Source organism: Lutra lutra, chromosome 1 (genome assembly GCF_902655055.1).
Source record: "Lutra lutra chromosome 1, mLutLut1.2, whole genome shotgun sequence".
Taxonomy (NCBI): Eukaryota; Metazoa; Chordata; class Mammalia; order Carnivora; family Mustelidae; genus Lutra; species Lutra lutra.
This window is the reverse complement of record NC_062278.1, coordinates 210,496,850-210,512,290: the sequence shown is the minus strand read 5'-3', so window position 1 is coordinate 210,512,290 and position 15,441 is coordinate 210,496,850. Positions and strand designations below refer to the sequence as shown.

The following is a 15,441-nucleotide window of genomic DNA, read 5'->3' as shown; positions in this document are numbered from 1 at the left end:
AAACCAAACATGCATCCCTAACCAATCTTACGGAATGCTTCCCTTCTAGGTGCCAACTAGCCTCCAGCAGGGACACACCTGAAGCCTTCCCTCTATCTCACAATAAAGCTTCGAGTCTGCCAACTGGGGGTGATGGTGGCTGACTCCCTTTGCTACAGCGAGCTCCGAATAAATACCCTTTGCTCATTCTCATACGGGCAGTCTATTTAATTCCACACCACACAACCCAGGAATGCCACATCCAAGAGAAATGAACACGTCTGGCCTCACACAAACCTGTACGTGAAATATTCAGAGCAGCAGTGTCTAGAATGCCCAAAAAGTGGGAGAAACCCAAATATCCATCAATGGGTAAACGGAAAAACCAAATGTGGTCCGTCCATACAATGCACTATTACTTGGCTGTTAAAAAGGAACCAAGCTTGGACACCTGCTATGAGGGGGATGAGCTTTGAGACATCGTGCCAGACGAAAGAAGCCGGACACGAAAGACCGTATAGCATACGATTCCGTGTATACAGAACATCTAAACCGGGCACATTCATAGAGACAGAAAGCAGATCGATCAGTGGTCGCCCGGGGCTGGGGATGGTAATAGACAGATTACAAAAGGATGTGAGGGATTTGGGGAGGATGGTGGAAATACCCAAACTCTGGCCTGTGATGGCTGTGGCATAACCTGAACATACTAAAACCCCCGAATCCTACGTTCTATGTGTGTATTTGAATTGCATGGTCCGTGAATTGTATCTTAATAAAACTATTTCTTTAAAAAACTTTGCACATACTATCCGGGGAGGACATACATCAACCTATCAATAGTGGTTTTGTCTATCAGAGAAGAAATCACCTTTATTTCTTCTTTTTTTTTTTTAATATTTTCTAAAATTTCCATGATCAGCCTGTAGGAATTTTATCACTGGGAAAATCCTCACCATATAAACTGTTTTAGAAAGTAAAATAAAGTAAATGATCACGGAGTTGAACCCAAGAGCAGGCCTAGAAGGGATCCATTGGAAGAGCAGCATGGAAGTCCCTGTTACTCACCTTTGTGGTTCTGAGGACGGGGCGCCCCACCTCCTGGCTGTAGTACCCCACGCCATTTACAGTCATATTGATCGTTAAGGTCCCCGAGACAGGTTTTCCAAAGGTATACCTAGAACAAAACAAAGGGGGTTAATTTCACAGGGAAGCATCAGGGGAGGGGAGGGGCCAGTCTCGGGAAGGCCAAGCCCCCTTGGGATGTGACCAGCTGATCCAAGGATGCTTCCCTCATCCTACAGCGAAGAGCTTATAGCCCTTCCCACAGCGAAGAGTCAGCACAGAGAGACCAGCAATTCTCTGCACCGGGACTTGTATTTGACAGAAAAAGAGACCAAGGGTCAGAGAGGAACTCTGAACCCAAGAGCGGGAGGGTATGTGAGACCACCACTGGGCCTACTACTTGTTGAAGCAGGACAATAGAGGATCGAACAACTGTGGGCATCAGGGAAGCCTGGGCCTAAGTGTTCTGGTGAATTCAACTTTGAATCAGGGATCATACTGCTTGGTTTCATCACCCAGAAAATGGAAATAAAATTATCCCCTCAGAGGTGCCAGTAAGACTTAAATGTGTTTGTCAAGCCTTAGGCAGAAGGGACACCTGCTTACAGGGGCCCAGGACTAAGACGGCAGATGACAGTGAATAAAAAAATAACACCAGCTGTTTTGATAGTATTTTCTAGACTATAGAAAAGGTGTGTGAATTTTTTTTTTTAATTTGAGTATAGTTGACAACATCCTTGGATTTTAAAACACACGTGGCAGGGGCACCTGGATAGCTCGGTCATAGAGTGGGGCACTCTTGATCTCAGCCCCATGTTAGGGATACAGATTACTTAAAAGAAGAAAAAAACAAACAAATAAAAAAGAACCCACACAGCTGGAGGAGCAGAGGGCAAGCGAATGGCCTCAACCACAAGCTCCAGATGAGAGAGTTGAGCGGGAACACAGGCCTTGGAGCACTCTCCCTGGGGGACCCCAGAAAGGGACAGTGTCTCTGGACACCCTCTGGTCAACCCTCACTTTGGAGCTGGTTATAAGCCTGGTCATGAGACAGGCAACCCCTTCAAGAAATCCCTTGCGGGTCACCCCATTCCCTGTGGGTGCTGTTTGCAAGGAAGAGGGCGACACAGGAAGGGGAGGGAGACAGGTGTCCCCCCAGGGAGAAAACAATGTGGGAAGAGGGGGATACCCCACCAAGGGGACGAGTCTGAGGGAGGAGGGGCAGGCCCATGGGGGAGGGCATGCCCCAGGGAGGGGCGTGTCTGCAAGGGGAGGGGCTCGCCCATGCTGACCACCTCTTTCTCACCTGGCCCGCACAGTGCCCTTCTCGCAAGCGTCCAGGTCCCGGATATACTGGGGCGGGTCAATAAGGAGCTCAAATTTCGGCAGCACTGGAAGGAGAGAGCGAAGAGAAGGGAGAGGCAACTTCCACCGCTGGGGTGGCCTCAGAAGGTCCTGGCGCTGTGGGAGGGGTACCAGCAAAGCCGCAGCCAGGCAACACCACAGGAATCCACACCCCCACCCTTCGTTGATCGCTGGCAGCTTTCTGGGGATTTTGCTGGCCCACTGTTATTTCCTATTTTGGGGGGAAGCACACTCTTTCTCCCCAGAGGCCCACATTTCATCACGTTTAGGCCACGCACTCTGCGTGCAGGCGGGCCCAGAGGTGCTCAACCCTGGGAGCGTGCAGCCATTTGATCATGCTGGGCAGCTTGGGGAGGAGGGATGGACACCGACACCCAGAATCTGCACGGTGGAAACGCAAAGAAGCTGGTCCTTCCAGTTTGCAACGCAATGCCATAAATTCGCTTCCTTTTACTTTCAGAGTTTGCACTGGGCTTGTCGCTTGCAACCTACATCCCTGTCCTCTACAGCCTTTCCTCCTCTGGTCTGTGTTTGTTCCCCAGCTCCTGTTACTTGAGCTATTTCCTAAATGCCTCTCAACTTCTCAGCTCCCCCATCTGTGCACAGGGTTGGGATGAGGTTGAAAGAAATGGACTTAAAAAGGAAGGGAAGTGGCGCCTGGGTGGCTCTGTCAGTTAAGTGTCTGCCTTCGGCTCAGGTCATGATCCTGGGGTCCTAGGATCGAGCCCCGCATTGGGCTCCCTGCTCAGCAGGAAGCCTGCTTCTCCCTCTCTCTCTCTCCCTGCTGCTCTCCTCCTTGTGCACACTCTCTGTCAAATAAATAAATAAAATCTTTAAAAAAAAACAACAATAAAAATAATAAAAAGGGAATTCTGACCCAGGCTATGACCCAGATGAACCTGGAAGACATCATCCTGAGTGAAATACACCAGACGCAAAAGGACAAACACTGTACAGTCCCACTTCCACGAAGCACCTGGCCGAGTCAGAGTCATAGAAATAGGAAGTAGGACAGCAGGCTGGCCCAGGGCTGGGGAGGGGGCAGAGAGTTGGAGTTTAGTGGGGACTGAGTTTCAGTCTAGGAAGATGCAAAAATTCTGGAAGTGGACGATGGTGATGTCTGCCCAACAACCCAAAAGCCCTTAATGCCGCACAACTGTAGACTTACAAATAGCGAAGCCGGCCAATTTTGTTATGTGTGTTTTATGACAATTCTCATAAAAGAGAAACAACGAAGTGCCCAGCGCTCTGCACTGAGCCCCAGCGAATGGGGCTGCCGCCGTCCTCTCCCATCATCAGTGTCGTCACCGGGTCTGTGGTCTCGCCCAGAGGTGAACCCCTAAGAGTCTCTGGCTTACCATACTTCTGAACTTCAAAGGACTTGTTGTACACGTGGCCTTGCATTTCGACAAAAATGAACCATTCTCCCAGCACCGGCTGGTCAGACAGGGGGAAGGTCATGTTGGCCACACCTGTGTGCGGAGAGACGCCTGGTCATCCTGGGGCAAGAGCGTGTGCAGAGAGCCAGCCAGGCCTGATCATACTCCATGGCTGCGGGCTGCCCTGTGCATCCCAGGACACTGAGCCCACACCCACTCGATGCCACTAGCTCCTCCCCCCAAGTCATGGCAACCCCAAATATTCCCATATAATGCTGGGACCTGGGGGCAGAACCCTTCCCACCTCCCCCACCACCACCAGGTGGTAACGGCTGCCCAAATCCAGCACAGATTCTGAACAGGCTTCAAGACAAAAACACCACTCTCCCTGCAGTTGGGCACCAGGAAATGCCACCAGTCTCAGGCAGAGAGAGGAGGAAGGCTCGGCTTTGGGTCCATTCGTCAGAACCCCGCAGGAGCTGTTTTCATTCTGGGAGGAGAGTTGGGGATCTGTCACTCCCGAGTGGGACTTGCTGTGCCTGGGACATCGTGCAAGCAGCTCAGCAGGACTCCAGAGAATACCCAGAGACTACAACAGTCCCACCGCTTCTCTCCGTCACTAAGGAATTGGAAAACATGCCGGCCAACCGTCTCTTCCCTCCCATATTCGGAGCCTTTGATGGTCAGAGGAGGTTTGGGGGGGGGCTGTCACCAACATACATTTTCTAGGGGACCTCATTAGCCCATGGCTAACATTACCAGACACCACCCACCCCCAGCCCGGGAGCAAAATCGCACCAGTTGAGAACCCCTGGTCCACACATATTCCAAGTTTTTTAAATGGGAGGCTGCTCGTTCCCTTCCTCTGTGTTCTGGAGATCAAGTCCATACACCTCCCTGGAGCCTGAGAGGCCCTCGGGTCTCACTGTTGCTTCTCGTATCAGCATTCCTGACACGTCGGGCCTCCTTCCTGAGCCCAGCCTCACTCTCCCTGCCATCCACTGGGCCTCCTGCATGCTGGGCCTCTCTCTGGAACACGTTCTCTGACCCCTCACTTGGCCCGGCTAACGTCTGCTCCTTCTCCACTTCGTTGCTGGAAAGGCCTTTTCCTCCAGGCAGCCTTCTAGGATTGCCTCTGCCGTCCCAGGCTGGGCAAGAACTCCATTTTGCCGGCTCTGAGTCTGTACTTCTCCTTCCTAGCTCTCATCATAGCCGATGTTATCATGTGGTTTAAAGTCTGTTTCCCACACTGGGCGGAAAGTTCCCCCTTTGTCAGCATCTACTTCGGTGCCCGGGAGATATGAGTTAGTGAGAGGGAGGGAAAGGGGCCGATGGGGAGGGTGGAGAAGGGGAAAGCAGGCTGAGTGCCCGGGAGAACGTGGGATGGATCGCCAAGAGAGTCGGAGTACTGTCCTTGGCTCCACCGGAGGCCCTGCAGCCCCGGGCTCAGAACTCCAGGAAGGACAGTCACGCACGCAAGCCCTGTCCCTGCTTGTCAGCCCTCCCTGAGCATCTCAGATCCAGAAAGAGGGCTCAAGGCCAGGCCAGGGGACCCGGAAGTGTGACATCGCACAAACCCGCATGATCCACCTGCCTCCTAGTGGCCCTGAACTCACAGAGGCACTCGGGGTCCAGGAACCCCCAAGGGGGTGATGGGGTAGATCTTCAGTGGGAGGAAGATGACGGGGGTGCCGGCAAACAAGACCCGATGTTCCCCAAAAGGCCTCCAGTTATACGCAGGAGCCTCAGCCGGACGCTGGGACTAGAGAACCCTGGGTGGGGTGCGATGCTGTAGGGAAGGGGTGCATCCGGAGCACATTCTAGTCTCCTGGAAGCTTTACTGCATCTGCCACCCAAAGGTGCAGCCTCCAGAACTACAGAAGGAGAAAGGGGAGGGGCTGGGAAGAGGCTTACCACAGCAGAATGGCTCCAGGTGTCTCCACTCCATCATCCTCGAACCCCTGGGGTCCTGCGGGGGACGAACCCCCATAGTTAACTCAGGCCAGGCCAGCCAGTGTATGCCCGGCATATGTGTGCACGCTCCGAGCCCTCTCTCTACAGTGGGACAAGCGTGAAGGGCATGCCCCCCCCAGATGAATACACGGGAGCAAATGAGAGCTGGGGCACAGAAGGGACTGGTCCGAGGACACAGGGACAAAAGGGGCCAGATCTGCTCCTCTTTTAGGGAGCTGTGTGCAAATCTACAGAGACAGACAGACATGCGCTTAGCCTGTCCCAGGGTAATGCACCCAGTCCCAGGGCCTGGGATGCACCCAGTCCAAGCCTCGTGAGGGGCTGGGACAGGCACAGGCTACCTCGGCCGCAGACGGTGGGGGCAGACTGAGAGCAGAGCAGAGGGGGTTGCAGGCCACTTACCAGAATGTAGGCTTCCAGCTGCAACACAGACAGACAGGCAGTGAGCACGGCCCCCTGTGGGTCCCCAGCCCTGCGAGCACACGCCACCCGCCCACCAGTGCTCTAGCCTCCCTCTGTCCCACAGACCTCCCCCTGGCTCCCCAGGGGACTCAGAGCCGCAGGCCAAAACCCAGACCAGAGGTCGAAACTGGAAGGAATGAAATCAGCAGGAGACGGGGTGGGGGAGTTAAGACCAGTTGGTGGCAGTACCCCAGGCCAGGTGGCCCGGGGCAGGTGTGTTCCAGGCCCAGGGTTTCCCAGGGTTTGAGAAGCCGATCTCACCTTCTGGCTGACAGGCCTCAGGTTCGGGGTGACAGTGAAGATGCTTATGAGCACTGGAAGGGAAGGAGACAACGTGCGGCAGCTCAGGCCACGGCTGGCCCTCCCCTCCCTCCACTCCCGCGAGAGCCGCCCACCTCGGTGTCGCGGCTTGTACACCGGCTTGTCGGTCTGGATGAACACGGAGGCGCCCCGGCTGTCCACCGTCACGGAGGTCTGGTTGTGGAAGAGGGGGTGCTCCTCCGCCCACCCGCTGCGGCCCCACACCTGCAGGAGGGCTTGGCCCCGGAGGCCCGTGGGCACCTGCAGGCAGACCACAGAGCTTTGCGAGCAACAGAGTGTTTCTCAACGTTGGCACTGATGGACACTTAGGACCAGATCATTCTTTGTGGTGGGGGCTCCCCGTCATTGCATTATGCAGAGCGGCATTCCTGGCCTCCGCCCACCAGATGCCGGTAGCCCCCCCCCCCAATGTCTCCAGCCACTGCCAGTGTTCCGGAGGGGCCAGAATCCCCCCTTACCCAAGCTGAGAACTGCTCATCAGGAGATATTCTAAGAGTTAAGGATCCCAAGACTTTTCTTGGAGTCCCGGCTCCCTCTCCTAGAATTATACAGCCCTTCCTGGGTCTGGTCTGCAAATCCATGGCAATGATCCCAGGAAGAGTGCTTCGGATGTGCAGCCACCAGGGATCAGGCGTAATCTTAACCCCTGTCCAGCGCAGCCCTGCTTTCTGATTCGCAAGCAAGCCGACCTGCTCAAAGGGCAGCTCTAGGGGACTTACCAAGGGCTTCCCAACTACGGACAGCTGGGGCTGGCTCTCTCCTGGTCATGGGGCCTGTCCTGAGCACTGTGGGGTGCTAAGCACCCATGAGGTGCCCTCCCCAGTTGTGACAACCAAACAGGTCTTCAGACACTGCCCGATGTCCTAGGGCTGCGGTCGGGGGCGAAGGCAAACCTCCCCACTAGGTGAGAGCTGCTGCCTTAGAGAAAAGGTTCTCCCATCATCGGTAGGGCAGGAAAACCTCTGTCCCACAGCTCTCAGGCACTAGGGACACCCTGCAGGGGAGAGGAACTGCTTCTGGGACTTTGTACGGATCACTGGGGGAGGACATGCTGTCATTCAGGATGACTCTCTGTGTCGCCCATTCATTCCAGGACTCCTTGGAGTGTCTGAGAAAAGTTAAGGAACAGCTAACAGAAAATGCCCACAATTTCAGGGCTGGTGAGCCCCTGGAAATCCAAGGACTCCAGTTTAAAAACCCACATCAGAGAATTGCCTATGATGTGGTTTGGTTCATAAAATAATTTTAAAGTAGTAATATTCAATGCCGGTGAAGCTGTGGGAAATTGGGTCTCTACCATGTCACAGGTGGTGCTGTGAAGGGGCACTGCTGTGTCTTCAAAGACAAAGCAGGACCAAGGAGGAGGCTTGGTTCCTAACCTGGTCAATCTTCTTTTGGGGTGTTCAGTCTAAGGCAAGCATTCAGAATGCTAAGACATCTTTGGGGTGCCTGGGTGGCTCAGTCGGTGAAGCGTCTGCCTCTGGCTCAGGTCATGATCCTGGAGTCCCAGGATCGAGCCCCACAACAGGCTCTCCCTCTCCCCCCCCACCCCCACTCAAGCATGCATGCACTCTCACTCTCTCAAATAGATAAATAAAATCTTCAACAAAAAAGAATGCTAAGTCATCTTTATGCACAGAGATGCTAGTGATGTTTGGATTATGTTATCAAAACCCTGAAAACAATCTTTAAAAAAATCTAAGCATGTATTAGGTGGAAAGGGTTAGTAAACTAGTTCATAAAAGAGACATAATGGGCTGTGGTTAACAATAGAAGGCAAGGGACGCCTGGGTGGCTCAGTTGGTTAGGCAGCTGCCTTCGGCTCAGGTCATGATCCCAGCGTCCTGGGATCGAGTCCCACATCGGGCTCCTTGCTCATCAGGGAGCCTGCTTCTCCCTCTGCCTCTGCCTGCCATTCTGTCTGCCTGTGCTTGCTCTCTCTCCCTCTCTCTCTCTGACAAATAAATAAATAAAATCTTTAAAAAAAAAAAACAATAGAAGGCAAATGACAATTATAGAGATTTGAACACATGGAAGTATATTTACACAGTGTGCTAAGAGAAAATGGCAGGAAGCACGAAGGGGTCTACCATCTAATTGCAACTTGAAAGAAATGTCTCTACGTGGATGAGGATTTATGGGGAAACAGGAGAGAGTGAAAAGTATGGGGAGATGGGATTACAAGTAAGTCTTCTCCTTTTCTCAATTTTTTCTTCGTTATTCACTGTTGACATCACTGTTAATGATTTTTCTCACCACACATGAAACTTCTCTTATTCCATTCCAAATCAATTATTGCCAAGGTAGGGTTCATGAAGATGTTAAAAATTGAAAGCTTACCTTCAGTTTGATTGTCCCTTTATCTAAAAAATAAAAATTAAATGAAAACAGTTAAATTGGGAGCTGAGTTTGCCTGCCTCCCTGAGCTGCAGCCTTATAACTGGGGCCTTCTCAACCTAGAGGGATTGTCTGTGGACAAACACACATACTGGGTCATGCTGATCTGGCCTGGGCTGGGCTGGAATTGAGAAAAGTGAGAGGTTTCCTCCAAGCTGGTGAGAGCCTAAAGGCCAGAGGGGATAGACGAAGCCAAGCTACTCAGGGGAAAGTTGGCCAGCCTGCGCACTTAATAATTCCCTTCATTCCTGGCCCCAAACCCAAGGTAGGCTGTGAAGGGACCAAAGAGAAAATTCCAGGGGAGTGGAACAAGAAGGGGGTAAAGAGAAATAAGAGGAGATTGAGGTCCCCAGTGGACCTCCCTCCAGTAATCTATCTGCTTTCCCATCACCTCTCTCTTGACCCAAGCTGAATCATTTACCATAGTAACACCTCTCTGGCTTTCCAGCCTCTAAGACTTGATTTAGCATCTACTGTTTTTGCCTCCCAGTATCCGTTCCCCATTTTTTACTGACAAAACCCCAAATTCCTCAGGAAAGTCACCTGCCCAGATCCCATTTCGGGAGGTTTGGTGTGGCTCCACCCATCTCTCTTCTGCTCTATGCAAATCTACATAGGCCCTCCCCCACCCAAGTGATTGGTTCGGATCTGAGCACATGACCCAAAGTGGGCCAATCAGCATAGGCCTCTCCCCTGGTCAGAGGGGTTGGGTCAGGATTGAGCACATGACCCAAGTTAGGCCAGTCAGAGGATGCTGGGACTTGTCTCATTGGTCTGGAGAACCTGTCACTCTATCAGCTTGTGGGAGACACAGTCCCATTCCGAAGTAGCGCTGGGAATCGACAGCCAGTGATGCCAGTGGACTTTCCTAGTTATGACAGCCCATAAACACTGTTGCTGAAGCCAACCTGATGTGGGTTTTGGGATAGCCCCAGAGTCAGGACGGCCTGCACTCTTGCCTACCCAAGCCTTCTCCTGGTTTCCACTCAAGGCCAGCCTCTCCCTCTTCTCCCTGGGGGATAGGAGCTGACTTGCTGGTCTTAGAGTCCCGACTTCCTCTCTCTGTGTCTCCTGTGGCCAAATCCCACTCTGCGTGAGGAATCAGGTGTCTGCCCTGCTGGACTACAGGCCCTGAGGCGGCCCTCTGCTCTCACCACCTGTGTCCAGGAGGCCCGCCCTGTTGTTATCTGCTGTCCAAGGACAGCAGGGTAGAAGCTGGCTGGGGGCTTGAGCCCCAAAGACCACTTTGCCGAGGGAGAGGAAGCCCTGGTCAGGCACCCCAGGGACCTACCCAGGATAGCTCCCTGGCTCCATGCCACCGCCTCGCCCTGGGCCACCAGCTGAGCCTGGACCATGACTTCCCCGGGGGAATTAAAGATGGTCACACTGATGACTTCCTCCACTCCCGAGCGGAAGACAGAGGGTGCAGCGATCAGGTAGGCCCTGTAGGAGAGGAAAACCTCAGTGAAGGCCAAAAGCTGTCTGACCCACCTCTGGCCGTGTCACAGTGCTCCCTTTATGGTCTTCCATCTACGCCTGCCCACACCGTGATGACACTGTCATTTTGTGTCTGTGTGTCCCCCACCGACCTGTGAGCTCCCTGTGACCAGGGGCTGGCTCATTCATCTCTGAAGCCCCCTCTGGATCTATCCAGCACCACACCCCTTCCAACGTCCGTGTTCTGGCCTCTGGCCTTTGTAGTCAGTGCATTCTGCCACAGGACCTTTGCGAGTGCCACACCAACACTGAACCACTCTCCTGAATAACTGGCAGGATCCCACTTCATCCTCACAGCCACTCTGTGACAAGTGCCAAAAAGCCATTTACAGAGTCAGAGATTAAGCGCTGGAAAGCCAAGTCACGTGCCCAAGCCAGTAAGAGACCAGGATTCAAACCCAGGCAGCCAGACTCCAAAACCCAGTGGAAAGAAACAAGGAGCTTCCTGCAGCATTAATCTTAAGAACAAATCTAAGAACTAAATTTGTTCTTAAGAACAAATCTAAGACCTAAATTCATTCTTAAGAACAAATCTTAAGGGACGCCTGGGGGGCTCAGTAGGTTAAGCCTCTGCTTTCGTCTCAGGTCACGGTCTCAGGGTCCTGGGATCCAGCCCCGCATCGCATCGGGCTCTCTGCTCAGCAGGGAGCCTGCTTCCTCCTCTCTCTCTGCCTGCCTCTCTGCCTACTTGTGATCTCTCATTCTCTCTCTGTGTGTGAAATAAATAAACAAAATCTTAAAAAAAAAGAAAAGAAAAGAAAAAGAACCAATCTTTTTTTTTTTTTAAGATTTTATTTATTTATTTGTCAGGGACAGAGGGAGAGAGAACGAGCGAGCACAGGCAGACAGAAAGGCAGGCAGAGGCAGAGGGAGAAGCAGGTTCCCTGCCGAGCAAGGAGCCCGATGTGGGACTCGATCCCAGGACACTGGGATCATGACCCGAGCCGAAGGCAGCCGCCTAACCAACTGAGCCACCCAGGCGTCCCTAAGAAAAAGAACAAATCTTAAGAACTAATCTTAAGAACAAAACCCTGAAAATGAACCTGAAATGGCCTGAAACAAGAAAACTCTGTGAACTGTGGCACCCAAACGGGCCTGTCCTGGAAGATAGAGAACAATTTCTTACTTTCCAGATGGGCAAGGTGTCACTCCAGAAGAAGAAGGAACATGCCACAGGTCCCACAGTCACACCGGGGGAAGCTTTGGGGCGCCCTTAGGGCACCTGACCTAAGGCACGGGTCCTCTCCACCTGGGCTTGTGCCTCTGGTATTCTACAACCTTCCATGGATCATCAGAAAATCTCATTCAACTTTAACTACGAAAACCGCTCACAGTGCAACAGCAAAGCACCAAGAGCCCAGACAGCAAAGGAAGCAAAAACCCAGCCATGCAGAGAACTACAGGCACCAGAAGGAAACAGGCGAAAGAGAAACCAGGCCAGGCAATGAGAGTAGGGGAGATTTTCGTGTCTCAAAAATTCTCTCCAGGACACCTGGACATCCCCACACAAACAGACGAATTTAGACCCTGACTGAACACCGTGCACTGAGATGAACTCAAACAGGGTCAGAGATCTAATAAGTGTAAAACTCTAAAAACCCTGGAAGAAAACAGGAAAAAGGCTTTGGGAGCTGGGGTTAGGCAAACATTTCATGCGTAAGATAGCAAAAGGACGACCCATCAAAGAAATCATTGATAAAGTGGACTTCATTAAAACCTCATAAAAGGGGCACCTGGGTGACTCAGTGGTTAAGCCTCTGCCTTCGGCTCAGGTCATGATCTCAGGGTCCTGGGATCGAGCCCCGCATCGGGCTCTCTGCTCAGCAGGGAGCCTGCTTCCCCCCCCCCCTCTGCCTGCCTCTCTGACTACTTGTGATCTCTGTAAAATAAATAAATAAAATCTTAAAAAAAAAAAAACCTAATGAAAAATCTGGCATTTCAGAAGACACACTGGGCTCCTGTTGGGTACTGTCTGGCCGCAGCACTGACCCTGGGAGCCCGCTGTGCTCTGTCCAGCTTGAACAGTGGCCAAAGTTCACGCGCTCTGGTTTTCTACGTGGACTGTCCTACTTCAGGACTGCCCAGAGCCTGCCAGGACCTCGGGACATACCATGTAATTCCTAGGTAACTCCAACACCGATGGGAATGTGCAAAGACCCTTGTTTTATAGGTATGCAGCCCAGATCATTGCAATGACCGGAACCAGTAATGACCCAGGGGTCCAATGTTCCGTCCAACGCCAGCACCAACAACCACCCGCAATGACAGAGTTTCTGTGCACAGCTCCTGGCCTCGGCCATGCACAGAGCATGGATTCATCTTGGGCATGTGACAGCAACATCTGGAGCACGCAGTGACCCTGGGGTACATGAATGCACTGTCCAGATCCAGCACTGACCAGGATATATACTGATCCTGGGTCTTATGCGTTCTCTTGGCTTCTCATGCAAATGGGGTGTCACTCAGCGACAGTGGGGAGAAACATATACTGCCTCAAGCACATTCCTGTGCTTTGTCCATGATGTGTAGTGTCTGCTGGCCCCGGCACCAACCAGAGGGAGAAGCAGACTCCCCGTGCAGCAGGGAGCCCGATGTGGGACCCAATTCCAAACTCTGGGATCATGACCTCAGCCAAAGGCAGATGCCCAACTCACCATGCCACCCAGGAGCCCCAGACAGTACTGATTTTATGATAATGTGCAAATTCATGTTGCTTTCTGGGGTCAGGGATTCCTCATGCAAAAATCACATGGGTCGGGGCTCCTGGGTGCCTCAGTCAGTTAAGCGTCTGCCTTTGGCTCAGGTCATGATCCCAGGGTCCTGAGATGGAGCCCCCCAAGTCAGGCTCCGGCTCATTGGGGAGCCTGCTTCTCCCTCTCCCTCTGCCTCTCCCCCCTGCTCGTGCTCTCTCTCTCTCTCTCTCAAATAAATAAATAAAATCTTCTCTTTTTTTTTAAATCATAGGGGTCACAGAAGTGGGTATCCTATAGGAATAGGGGCTATTCCTAAACTGGAATCCCTCTAGTGGGTGGTCTACATCTGGCTTAGAGGCAGGCTAATCTAGAAACCCAGGTTAGTAATTTTGCAACTTCCCTTCCCAGCACGTCTCCCCCAACACAGGGATTCCATCTCCCTTGGCAGAAGGTAATATCCCAGGATGACTTTAGTCAGAGGCAAACACTCTTGAGAACCGTTGGAAACTCTGCAACCTAGAGACTCTAAACTTGGTTTTTATAAGGTGGGTCTGTAATTTAGGGCCCAGTCAAGCTTTGTGGCGGGGGTGGACCTGCAGATGCCCAAATGTTTTGCAGCATCCCCGGCCTCCACTCCGTACATTCCAGCAGCACTGACTCCCCCTTGTTCTAGACCAAAAATGCCCCTAGAATTGCCCAATGAGCCCAGGGAAACAACGCCCCCACCGCCCCCAACCCGGATGAAAACCTCTATTTTAAAGGATGCCTGCTTGGAAAGATCAGGACAAAAATTTTCTGGATTCCAATTTCACAAGGCCCAGGGGAGGTAAATCCCACTGCTCAAAGTGCAGAGAGTCTTACTTTTCAAACTGTGATTCCCAAAGCGACCCCACCCACCTGGTCCCATGGTGGGCATGTTTTCTGGAAACTGCTAAGCAAGGACCTCCTGAGCAAGCCTACTCATCAAGGCCAAGGCTGGACTACCCCGCTGAGCTTGGGCAGCTCCAGGAGCCCCCCCCCCCCGAATCCAACAGCCTTGCAGGGCTCACCCCAACTTGGCAGGTCTGGAAATATTCCCCGTGAAGCCAGCTCATGGGAAATTTTCCCTGGTAGCTAGTTAATTCACCTCCTCACTGTGTCAACTCACCAGAAGCTCTGTAGTCAAACTTCAAGAAAAATGTGGAAGCAAAACAAACACTTCCTCCCCGCCACCACGCCCTCCCAAGGAAAACGGGAACGGTGGGTCTCTCCTATTTCCCAGCCAAGACACACGCACCTCTTGCCTCCACGCCTCGGACAACTTGAAATCGCCATCCAAGACGACAGCTCCCCCGCCCCCCGTCACACCAAGGTGGTGAATGAGGAGGAGGCGCTGGCCTCGCAGCCTTAGCTGTGGGGACTCCCTGTACCTCCGTGTGGCCACCTCTGAAGGCTCGCAGTGCCCCCTTCCCGGTCCGACCCCTGGGAATCAGGGGACACGACTCTAGGTCCCGCCCGGCGCGGAGGCTGTGTAGCCTTGGCCAGGTCGCTGCACCTCTCTGCGCGAATCCCCGGGACCCCCTCCCCGAGAAGACAGCCAACCTCCTCCGTCGCCCAGAGCAACTCACGGGGCCTGAGGCGCAGCGCACACGCCGTCCCGTGGCGACAGCAGCAGAAGCAGGCGCCACAGCAGAGGGACCAGCAGGGCGCCCCACATTTTTCGGCTCCGCGGGGGCCCCGCGCCCAGGGAGGGAGCCGGGCTGGGGCTGGGCCAGGGTCGGGGTTCGAGCGCGGCGGTGCCCCCTGAGCCGCCGGGGGCCCTTTGTTCGCAGCCCCCGCGCCGTGCGCTCGGCGCCATGCGCCCCGCTCCGCGGCCGGCCGAGCTGGGGCAGCCCCGGACCAGCCCCCTCCCCGGACCCGCCTTGTACTCGGGCCCGCCCCGCCCCCTCCCCGGCCCGCTCCGCCCCGCTTGCCCCCTCCCGGCCCCGCCCGCCCCGCCCCGCGCTTCTCCCCGGACTCATCCCCTCCAAGCACTTTCCCCCAACCCCAGCCGGGCCGCCCGCCCCGCCCCCTTCCCGGACCCCTGGGCGGATCACCCCCAGACCCTGCCCACGCCCTCCCGGCTCCTCCGACCCTGCCGGGCCCCTATTCCCCCCGCCCACTCCCGGCACTGCTCCCCTCCTATCCTCCGGACCAGGCCGCCCGCCCCGCCCCCTTTCCGGACCCCGACCTACCCCCGTTCCCTTCTCGGGACTCGGCGCCTCCAAGGACTCTCTCCGGACTCACCCCGCCCCCTTCCCGGGCCTGACCCCACCCTGGACCCACCCCCA

At 53.9% G+C, this 15,441-nt stretch overlaps 1 protein-coding gene across 1 annotated transcript in view; it reads right to left on the bottom strand.

The window, feature by feature from the left end:
• CPAMD8 (C3 and PZP like alpha-2-macroglobulin domain containing 8) overlaps positions 1 to 15,002 on the bottom strand; it is a 70,975-nt gene extending 55,973 nt beyond the window's left edge. The window contains 10 exon segments of the mRNA XM_047698661.1: positions 1,048 to 1,156; positions 2,351 to 2,435; positions 3,768 to 3,881; positions 5,703 to 5,757; positions 6,165 to 6,182; positions 6,486 to 6,538; positions 6,620 to 6,785; positions 8,886 to 8,908; positions 10,234 to 10,385; positions 14,740 to 15,002. Of these exon segments, the coding sequence (XP_047554617.1) occupies positions 1,048 to 1,156; positions 2,351 to 2,435; positions 3,768 to 3,881; positions 5,703 to 5,757; positions 6,165 to 6,182; positions 6,486 to 6,538; positions 6,620 to 6,785; positions 8,886 to 8,908; positions 10,234 to 10,385; positions 14,740 to 14,969 (1,005 nt within the window). The 5' untranslated portion in view covers positions 14,970 to 15,002.
• Positions 15,003 to 15,441: the final 439 nt, after the last annotated feature.